Source organism: Chiloscyllium punctatum, chromosome 7, assembly GCF_047496795.1.
Source record: "Chiloscyllium punctatum isolate Juve2018m chromosome 7, sChiPun1.3, whole genome shotgun sequence".
NCBI classification, from domain to species: Eukaryota; Metazoa; Chordata; class Chondrichthyes; order Orectolobiformes; family Hemiscylliidae; genus Chiloscyllium; species Chiloscyllium punctatum.
In genome coordinates, this window is record NC_092745.1 from 78,867,859 (window position 1) to 78,879,339 (window position 11,481).

Genomic DNA, 11,481 nt, shown 5'->3' on the forward strand with positions numbered 1-11,481 from the left:
AGATGTGATATCGTGGATTTAATGGATAAAGCAAAGATAAGATTGAACAGATACTCATGTTATATATGTGTACAGAAATTAACATGAACTTAGATTAATGTCCTATGTATTTCCTTGTAATAGGGGTTAAGAATTAGAAAAAAATGATGCCATCCTTTCATTATGATTGTTCATTTTTTTCTTAAGGTGTAATGAAGTTGAATGCATGTACTATACCTTTAAGAGAGTGAAAGCTGTTTTGCACTGAGAGCTTGCAGGCACCTATCATGTAACGGGCTAGCAGTTTCAGAATGTACTGGAAAATTGAAAATATCTAACATTTGACCGTGAAATAAACACGAGTTTAGGTTGCTGTTTTGACAACCATTTGAATTAAGCCAATGAATTTAAGTTATGCCCCAGGAAACTAAAAACCAATCAATTTTGAATTTATTGTTTTGCCAACATTGAACCAATGAGACAATCCGATGCTAGAGGTATAAAGAAGCAGGCATTTTGACAGTTAGAGAGACCAACTGCCAGCAACACACTCTCTATGAAAGGTACCTTTTTCATATAAAACATCTTTGAGTAAAAGACTGAAGACGATTAAGGGAGATCTACAGTCAGAGGAAGACAGACACCGACGATGACAGCCACTGTGCAGTTTTGAAATTAAGTTCATGTAATGTTAATATGGGTTTTTATGAGAGTAGTATATTGTTATAGAGTGGAAGGTAGATAACAAATGTTTAAGAGAAAGGAGGCCTCGAGTTGTAAATAGTTGTTGCTTAATATTCATTTTTAAAGTTAAAGAATACATTGTTATTTCTTTAAATAGTGAAAGTTGGGAGTTGTCTGTCACTCATACTTTAACAGATTAAGAGGCAAAGTGCATTTTTCTGGGTGTTTGGTTTAATTAGCAGAAGGAGAAAGTGAGGACTGCAAATGCTGGAGATCAGAGCTGAAAAATGTGTTGCTGGAAAAGCGCAGCAGGTCAGGCAGCATCAAAGGAGCTGCTGCACTTTTCCAGCCACACATTAATTAGCAGGAGGGTTCACCAATGTGTTGTAATAAGAGAAACAAGGGTCACAATCTAGAGGACACAAAGTGTTTGGAAAATGAGTCAAAGACAACATGAGGATCTTTATATTCAGTAATCTGGTATATGCCATCTGAAAGAATGGTAGAGGTAGATTCCAGCATGACTTTCAATGGGCAGTTTATGTGCAGGTATAGGGTAAGGTTATTTTAGAAGCACAAAGAAAGAGCAGTAGAGTTGGAGTAGCTAAATTGCTCCTGCACAGAATTTATACAGTCTTGATGAGTCAAATTACTCCCTCCCATGCTATAATTATCCAATGATGCTGTGGAACCTTTCTGACTTATAATGTTCAGTCCAATATCAAACAGTACTACTCCTAGTTACTAATCCATTAGGGCTAATCACTAGATAAATTGATAACTTATAACAGCTTACTGAATCTTCCAGTATCTATATCAGAATGGTCAGTATTGATGTCCTTGCACTAACTATCCTATTGGTATTTTCTTTTTAACTCAGTTTTGTGTGAGAATAGAGAAGAATCCTGGCCTTGGCTTCAGTATAAGTGGCGGAATAAGTGGACAAGGGAATCCATTCAAGCCTTCAGATATGGTAATCATAAAGAAAAAAATAAATGTGCAATTGCAATGCCCCTGATCACTTACAGGCTACAGTAACATTGCACTACCCTCCATAGGTTGATGCCAGCTATCAAAGGATGAGCAGAAGTCAGCTACAGATGGTAAAGGGAAATGGTGTAAGTCAGCAAAACTGGTTCTTCATTAACAATAAATGGCATGCTTTATAACTCTCCTGAAGTTAGGATTATTGTTTTTCCTCAATTATTTTATTAATTTATCGAGCAATAATTTCAAAACACCCAAAATATCCCCAGTTAATTATTGTAGCATTTAGATTTTAAAATATTTATACACTCCTCACAGCTTGTTCACAGAATAGATTAGCCCTGATGTTATTTTTCAATTTCATTGTTTACATTATCATTTACATTTACTTTAAATGGCTTAATACCAGTATTAAATTAAGGCAAAATCGAGCCAGAATTGTATATGCTATGTGCCTTAGTTATGTTCTCATATGGTAACAGTCTTGGGCAATATCATTTTGCAATAGTCTTTTGTTTATGGCTCATCTTTCTGGCATTAAAGTCTCTTATAGTATTCAGACTTGGCAAGGTCTTTGCAATAATTTCAATAATATCCCTCCCAGCAACAATGGGTACAATATTATTCAGTCTGGGGAATCAGCTACTTATTTGGTCATGGGGTTCCCATGTCCCAACGTAAGCCCATGTTAGGCCCTAAACATGCATTACAAATTAGTTATTTTTGACCTACTTAAGTGGAAAGCTTCTCCGCTATTAAACAGCAATAACAATCATAGGGCCTGAAGAATGATCAAGAAGAATTGAACTCAATGTGAGAGGTTTTAATTGTAAGAATGATGAAAAAATTACAAGATAACCACACTTGATGGTAAAATACTTTAAACACTTTGCGAACCATATTAAAATTTACCAATTTATGAGATGACTGCCATGCCTGGGACAACAAAATGTCTTGCCAAATCCTATCTTCCAAAATTCTTAGCTTTTTCAAATCTGACCAATTATGTTTACTAAATGTGTGAGGGGTAGGATATTCCATATAATTGCCTAGCAGGCATTGTCCATGATAACCACAAGAAGTGAGGGATTAGATACAAGATGTGAAAAATGGTACTCAGACTTTCAGACAGCTAAATATTATGCTGGAGAATATATTCCATGAACCATTTCACCGATTTCTCACTAAGTTATCTCAGACATGTCTCCATCTAATGTAAATAGCTACAAAGATTTCTCAGAACAGAGTTTTGTGAATCTAGAAACAAAGTACTTATCTTGATGTTGGCTTACAGATAAGAAACTTGATATTGTATAAAGATATCAAGCAATATGTCCACAGTTTAAAAACACTCCAATTATCCCAGAGTACATTACAATTTAGCGGTGCCTCAGGGATTAAATTGAGGCCACGCAGCTTTCCTCTGGCTTTGGACAGCATTCAGAAAATCCTGTGGAGTTTGGGGAGGAGGGGACAAGTCTCCTCATGTCAGGTGCTGTGTAACTGCTGAAAGCCAATACCCTGTTCTTGCTGGTGATGATCCTGGGCCTCTGATGGATGTAGTGCCACAACAGTCACTGGTTTTGGTGGTACTGGCAGTAATGACATTGCCTGCCTTTGGCCTTATCCCAGAGTGTTGAAATAATTGAAATTCAAATGACATTAATGATCATCTTTCAAACATCTATAGATTCTGGAGTCATTCCTGCAGATTGGAATGTGGCAAATGAATCCCCACTCTAAGTAAGAGAAAGAAAGAAAACTGGGATCTATAGACCTACCATGCTAACATCTGTCATTGGGAAATGTTGGAATCTCTAATAAATGTTTCTGAATTTTTGACTTGATTTATTATTGACACATATCCCTCAGTACAGTGAAAAGTTTGCTTTGGTCCAGTACAGGCAGAGGATGTGATAACAGGACACTTAGAAAATAATGATAGCATTAGGCAGAATCAATGTGAAATTAGAAAAGAGAAGTCCTATTTAACAAATGACTTGGAGAGTTTTGAGGATATAATTAGCAGAATGAACGAAGTGGTTGTGGTTGTGGTGGTTGTGGTATACATAGATTTTTGGAAAACCTTTGATAACTTCCCACACAAGATGTTCCTAAATAAAATGAGAGCACATGGGATTTGAGAGACTACATTGGCATAGAAATGGTTAACAGACTTTCAGTTTGGTAGGCCATGACTAGTGGAATGTACAAAAACAATGATTGGGCCCTAGCTATTCACAATGTCAGTCAATGATTTGGATGTGGAAATTAAATGTAATGTTTCCATATTTGCAACCGACACAAAACTAAGCGGAAATGAGAATTGTGAGGTGGTTTTAAAGATACTACAAGACAACTTGGAGATATTAAATGAGTGGGCAAAAAGTTAAGAGATGGAGTACAATATGAAGAAATGTGATGTTAACCTGCATAATAGCAAGCAATTAAGGTAAAATGAATGTTGGCCTGTTACAAGATTTTCATAAAGGAGTTAAGATGCCTTACTGCAATTATGTGGAGTCTTGGTGAGATTACGCCTTGGGTACACTATTTTGTCTCCTCATCTACGAACAGTATACTTGCCATTGGAGGTTTACAGTGAGTGAGAGTCCATGAAATTAATTCATGGGACGCAGGGGTTGTCCCCTAATGAAAGATTAAATAGACCAGGCCTATATTCTTTGGAGGTTAGAGGAATGAAAGGTTATCTCCAGGGGTGGCACAGTGGCTGGCACTGCTGCCTCACAGCACCAGGGTCCCAGGTTTGATTTCAGCCTCAGGTGACTATCTGTGTGGAGTTTGCACATTCTCCCTGTGTCTGCGTGGGTTTCCTCTGGGTGCTCCGGTTTCCTCCAAAGATGTGCAGTTTAGGTGAGTTGGCCCGTAGTGTTAGGTTCATTAGTGAGAGGGAAATGGCACTGGATGGTTTACTCTTCAGAGAGTCGGTGTGGACTTGTTGAGCTGAAGGGCCTGTTTCCACACCGTAGGGAATCTAATCTAAAAACATTCAAAATTCTTACAAGGATTAACAAGATTGTTGCAGGAAGGATGTTTTCCTCGCTGGAGGGTCTAAAACCATCAATGGCTGCGTCAGAATAAGACACATACTGGATTAGTGGTGCTGGAAGAGCACAGCAGTTCAGGCAGCATCCAACGAGCAGCGAAATCAACGTTGATTTCGCTGCTCGTTGGATGCTGCCTGAACTGCTGTGCTCTTCCAGCACCACTAATCCAGTATTTGATTTTCAGCATCTGCAGTCATTGTTTTTACCTCAGAATAAGACACACCCCATTTTGTACAGAAATGAGGCTTTGAGACTGATTTGTTGAATATATTCATGACTGAGACTGATAGGTTTCCACATATGAAAACATGATAGAGAAATTGTGTAGAAATAGATGATGATCAGTCACAAGCAGATTGAATGGCAGATCAAGCTTGAAGGCTGCATGGTTTACTTCTGTTCTGACTCCAGTCTGCAGAGTTACCCCCAAACCCCATTGACTCCAAGTCTGTCAAGGCTGCCTTCATGTTAAGGGCAGTCACGTTCACCTCACCTCTGGAGTCTGGCTCTTTTGTCTGTATTGGAAACTGTAAAATTATTCAATAGACAATAGACAATAGACAATAGATGCAGGAGTAGGCCATTCTGCCCTTCGAGCCTGCACCGCCATTCAATATGATCATGGCTGATCATTCCTAATTAGTATCCTGTTCCAGCCTTATCTCCATACCCCTTGACTCCACTATCTTTAAGAGCTCTATCCAATTCTTTCTTAAAAGAATCCAGAGACTGGGCCTCCACTGCCCTCTGGGGCAGAGCATTCCACACAGCCACCACTCTCTGTGTGAAGTAGTTTCTCCTCATCTCTGTCCTAAATGGTCTACCCCGTATTTTTAAGTTGTGATAGAGATGTTGACTATTTTTTAAATGTGGAAAGTCTTCATAAATCTGAAGCACAAAGACAATTAGCGTTTCTCATGAAGGATTCTCTTTACAGGTTCAGCTGGCATTTAGGAAGGCAGATGCAATGTTAGCATTCATTTCATTAGGACTAGAATACAAGAGCAGAGATGTACTGCGGTGACTCTAAAGCGCTCTGATCATACTGCATTTGGAATATTGAGAGCGGTTTGGGGCCTTTGTCTAAAGGATGTACTGGCTTTGAGAGAGTCTGAAGGAGGTTCACAAGAATGATCCTGGGAATGAAGGATTTGTCATATTAGGAGCAGTTGAAGACCTTGAATCGATACTTGATGTAGGTTAGAAGGATGGGAAGATCTGATTGAAACTTACAGAATACGGAGAGGCCTGGATAAAATGGACGTGGAGATGTTTCCACTAGTAAGAAAGACTAAGGACCCAAGGGCACAAACTCAAAGTGAAGGGTTGACCCTTTAGAACTGACCTGAGGAGGAATTTCAGGTGGTGAATATGTGAAACCCATTGCTGCAGAGGCCTGTGGAGGCCAAGTCATCAGGTATATTTAACAGAGAGATAGATAGGTTGATTGATAAAGGGACCAAGAGTTTTTGGGAGAAGGCAGGAGGATGGGGTTCAGAAACATGTCAGCCATGATCAAATGGTGAAGCAGATATTCAAAGAGCTGAACAGCCTAATTCTGCTCCTCTATATTATGGCCTTAAGGATCAAGGCTATTATAAGATCAGGAACTGGCATAACTCAAACTGAGCCTTAGTGCGTAGATTATTGCAGAACAAGAGATACTTGATTGCATTGTCAATGATCCCTTCCATCATTGATAACTGAGAGTAGATTGATGGTGCTGTCTTTGGCCATGTTGAATTTGTCCTGCTTTTTTCCATACTGAACATATCAGGGGAATTTTCCCACGTTATTGGGCAGATGCCAGTGTTGTAGCTGAGATAGGTTATCAGCTAGTTCCAAAGCATATGTCTTCAATGTTATTGGTGGAATGCTATCAGGCTCATTGGGTTTGTTGTATCCAGCACCTCCAGCCATTCTTTTATATCATCATGTGGAAAGAATTGAATTGGCTGAAGACTGGCCTCTGTGATGCTGGGGTGCTCCAGAATTGGCTGCACAGTTGATTTGTATAATATCATATCTTATTCTAACTTGCAGTATGGGACCTCTGAATTTAAAATTGCACTCAGATTTACTTTCTTGATAACCTCATATTGAATAGACAATGGCTCTTCACTTACAAATTAATTTTCCTTTCCTGTATCTGCTGTAGTGATTTTTAAATTTGATTTCTATTTCCTGGAACTATTATCCTATGCTTATCCATATTAAAATATATTTTGTGTAATTCAGCTATTTATGTTAAAGATCTTGAACAATTATCTAACAAACCATCTTTCTACATATTACTTGCCCACATTGCCGTGTGTTTACAATCTTTAAATACCTTTATACCTATATTTATCCATACAATCATTAGCCTATTTCATTTTTAAGGCAAGTGATCAATGCAGCAATAACCAGTTTTAAAGGAAGCCTGTTCTACAGATCTACAGATTTAGGGGAGGAAGGGGGAGCACATCCTCATATCTATCAAATTTTCACCAAGAAATAATGACTGCATATTACTTTGTGTAAATTGATGAACAGAGGAAGATGTACTGCAATTTATGTTAATTATTCTTTAATTATTGGACAGAGTACATCACTTGAAGCACCTGTTTTAATATTTGATTAGATATAGAAAATTTACATTATCAATGCCTGATAGATTAAGAACTTAGTTGCATATTCATTATTTATTCAATTAGTTTAATTGTTATCTTCATGGAACCCCTCAGAATTTTAAAAGCACAATAACAGCAAATTTATATACTGCAGTGTGATTCAGTTCAAAAGTGCAGTTACAACACAACAGCCTCAGAGTTCACCAGCCTAATGAACATCACATTCTGGATTAGTGGTGCTGGAAGAGCACAGCAGTTCAGGCAGCATCCAAGTAGCTTCGAAATCGACGTTTCGGGCAAAAGCCCTTCATCAGGAGTACTTTATTCCTGATGAAGGGCTTTTGCCCGAAACGTCGATTTCGAAGCTACCTGGATGCTGCCTGAACTGCTGTGCTCTTCCAGCACCACTAATCCAGAATCTGGTTTCCAGCATCTGCAGTCATTGTTTTTACTACCTTAATGAACATCACAGTCAAATTATAATAAAATTTAGATTTTATTAAGTGGAATTAACCTATGGGATTTCCAATCATCCTTCCACCAGAATATCATATTATTTTTTCTAAATATTTTTGAAAATCTATTTTTGGTCTTGTGTATCCCTCAACAATTTGTCTTTATTTCTCTGGAGAATCTTCTGTTTAGCGAGTTGACTAATGCCAGTGTGAAAGATAACATTTTATTTTGGGCACCCCGTACAAGTATGAAGCATTCCAAAGAATAGTAGGATAGCAAAGCTCCTTTTCAGATCCTCTCAAACCAAATATGCATCTCATTTAGCATATTGGCCAATTTTTCTTCTCTCTCAAGTGATATAGAAATAAAATACAATATATAGGAAGTAGAATTAGAATTAAATTTTATTGTCATATGAAATAAGAATAAAATAATAAATACATTGCAATTCACTTTAATTCATAATGAAGTCAATCTATAATTCTCACTCTTGTTTCAACAGGGAATCTTCGTTACTAGAGTACAACCTGATGGACCAGCATCCAATCTGTTACAGCCTGGAGACAAGATCCTTAAGGTTTGCTGGATAGTTTAGAAATTCCAATGGGAACAAAATTGTCAATTTAGTGGTGTATGCTAATGCCAGTAGCAACTCAACTCAATTCAGATTTCTAGAGAGAGGCTACTTTTCTACAGTCACATTATGGCAAATCCTAGATCTCAAGTGAGAAAGGAAATTTGCTAGCCCATGACATCACTCAGCTTTTAAAGTACATCAATATGGCAACTTTTCAGTCTGAAAGTTAGGTACAACACTGCGGACTCATGGCAATAGTCACGAACTCAGAGGGCAAATAATTGAATACGTAGTAAATTAGCAAAAAGGTAAAAGAGTAACCAAGAGTAGTTGTTCTAGTAGGATAAATGTGAAACATGCTGTTCCACAAGGATCAATGCTGAAATCAGGCTATTTAAAAATGTTCAGATTTGAATATAGAACAAGTAACTCAACATCAGGTTCCAAATGGTACTAAACTGGGGGGCGGGGGTGGAGAGCAGAGGACGGTGGAGAGCAGAGGACATGTAGCTAACCATGAGGAACAATGCAACACAATATAAAAAGGCATTAAAAACTTGCAAAAAATGACTGTTAGCTGCTGAATGAATTTTAAATAGTGATGTGATGCACTCTGGTAGGAAATATAAAACCTGAACTGGGTTGAAAAGTAAAAGAATATAGGAAGACAGATGGAATAAATCAAAATTGCACATTAGGAACGCAACTAAAAATGTCATCAAGTTAATGCTTTGGGGCATAGAATTAAACAGTAGCGACATTACATCAAATTGCAGAGTTAGCTGATCAGGATGCACCTAAAATTTTAGTCTCTAAGCCATAAAAAGGACAAAGACGCACTGAAGAAAATATTTAAATAATACTTGCTTTGGAAACATTTTAACAACACCATGTGATCTTTCTTTCAGATGAAATGTGAATACTAGGCATCATCTGCCTCTTCTAAAGGTTCAGGTGGATATTAGTTGAAGAATAGTGTCTTAGTTACTTGATCAATCTTTCTCCTTTTAACACTACCAGAAAAAAAGATTACATGGTAATCTATATAATTAGCATTTACAGAGATATGTCTGTCATACATCTGCTGCATTTACTTATGTAACTCTGTTTTTTAAAAATGCAGTAAAATTTAACATATTTCACAGTGACACTGAGAGTCCATTTTACAAAGTTCATCTTGTAGAAATTGCCTGCAGATTGAACAAGGTGATGGGAAAAGTAGTCAATGGTGTTACAAATAGCAATAACCAGCTTAGTTTGAGATTCCCAGGTTCATCCAATATCAACATTACAGCTTTGTTCTTAACATACATCCAAATTGAACTGCAGAGATTAAGGGAGAGTGTTATCCAAGATTCTAAGGCAACTTTTAACCCAAAATCACATTATGGTGCCCTATTCTAAATTAACTCAATAGTGATTCATCTCTCCCTGATTGAATTCATAGCTGGCACAAACACACGCGTCTCAAGTCCAGAACATTGTTGCAAATGTTTTAAAGCACCTCCCAAACTCTGCCACCTAGAAAAACAAGTAGCAGGTGCATGGGAAAATTTTGAAATTCCCTCTCCAATTGCACCATCCTAACTTTATAATCATCCTTCTATTATCATTGGTTTAAATCCTGGAACTTCCATCCTAACAGCATTGTTGGAGTACATTCAAGAAGGAAGTTCACCAGAACCTACTTAAAGCCAATTTTAAAAATGGCAAATACATTCCACACTATGTCAGTGATAGCTTCAATAAGTAAAATCCATTGCAAATACTGAGGAAAGTCAGTTTGCAAATATGCGCATTAATCATATTCCCACTCCTTAAATCTTGCCACAGCATGCAAAAAATTGACAGAAACATGGAATAATATATGCACTTTATAATGAGAACTGATTGGTTCCTGTCAGTGACCTAGACTTGAATGTTATAAAAAAAATGATACAGCAACTATGAGGGACTTTTTAAAATGAGTTTGGAGAACTTAACTTAGTTTTTGTTCAATCTGGGTCAGTACCACAAAACTATCCCTCACTTGGCAAAATCTGTTAAGGGGACTACAGGAAAATGGAAAATATCAAACTATTACACCACAGCAGTACCTTTAAGTTTGCAAGGTTAAATAGTTGTAGCAAAAGTAGTTTATAATGAAACCAATGTGCAACTACCCTCCACCCACTATTTAGGGTAGGACATTAAAATAAATAATGGAAGGCTTTAAACTAAATGGGAGGTGGGAGCTTTGGTTTCAGTTGCACAGAAATCATGGAAAATGTTAAGGTGGGTAGTGTTGGTGGGGACAGAGGGACAGCTCAACAGAGGTTAAAGGAATTTGTGGAATGACCACAAGTTGGTTTGAAGGAGCTTTGAGCCCATTAGGGAACAGGTAATTTTGGATTTGGGGAGGTATAATGATGCTGACTTGATTAGGAGTTTATGATGAAGAAACTATTAAGGGCTAGTGACCATAATATGACTACACAATGTGGTAAAGATTAGTGGCAAACCAGCAGATTAGTAAGTCTTTAAAAACACAATAAGGGGACAGAAGACAAAAAAGGAGAATGAGCTAGCCAGTAACATAAAAGAAGACTGCAAGTTTTTTTTGGATATATACAAAAGGTAGAGAAGGCAGTAGTGGGCACTGGACCACTGGAAAACGAGGCTGGGAAGTAGTAATGGGGGGACAAAAAAAAAAGCAGAGGAACTAAATGGGTACTTTCTAACAGTTTTCATAGTGCAAGACACCAGAAACATACCAGAACTTCAAGAGAGTTGGGGGGTAGAGGTGATAGTAGTGGCCACTCAGGAGAAGGAGCTGAAGAAATTAAAAGGTCTGAAGGTGAATAAGTCACGCAGACTAGATGGGCTACACCCCTAGAGTTCTGGAGGAGATAGCTGAGGAAATTGTAGAGGAATTGGCAGTGATCTTTCAGGAATCAATAGAGGCAGAGGAGTCCCAGAGGACTGGAAAATGTCTAATGCAACATGGCTGTTTAAGAAAAAAGGGAAGCGGAAGACAGAAAACTATATGGTGGTTAGCCTGACTTCAGTTGTTGAAAAGATTTTGGAGGCCATTATTAAGGATGAGACTGCAGAGTACTTGGAAGTGCATGGTAAAACA

General features: G+C 37.8%; 1 protein-coding gene across 18 annotated transcripts in view; it reads left to right on the forward strand.

The window, feature by feature from the left end:
- The window catches only part of lrrc7 (leucine rich repeat containing 7), a 617,417-nt gene that overhangs the window by 600,049 nt on the left and 5,887 nt on the right, over positions 1 to 11,481 (forward strand). For 16 of the 18 annotated variants that reach the window (XM_072574143.1, XM_072574142.1, XM_072574141.1 and 13 more), the window contains 3 exons: positions 1,544 to 1,636; positions 1,722 to 1,781; positions 8,289 to 8,363. In XM_072574143.1, coding sequence (XP_072430244.1) covers positions 1,544 to 1,636; positions 1,722 to 1,781; positions 8,289 to 8,363 — 228 coding nt within the window. The remainder of the gene's footprint in view (positions 1 to 1,543; positions 1,637 to 1,721; positions 1,782 to 8,288; positions 8,364 to 11,481) is intronic. The other 2 variants (XM_072574154.1, XM_072574157.1) reach the window with 1 other exon arrangement.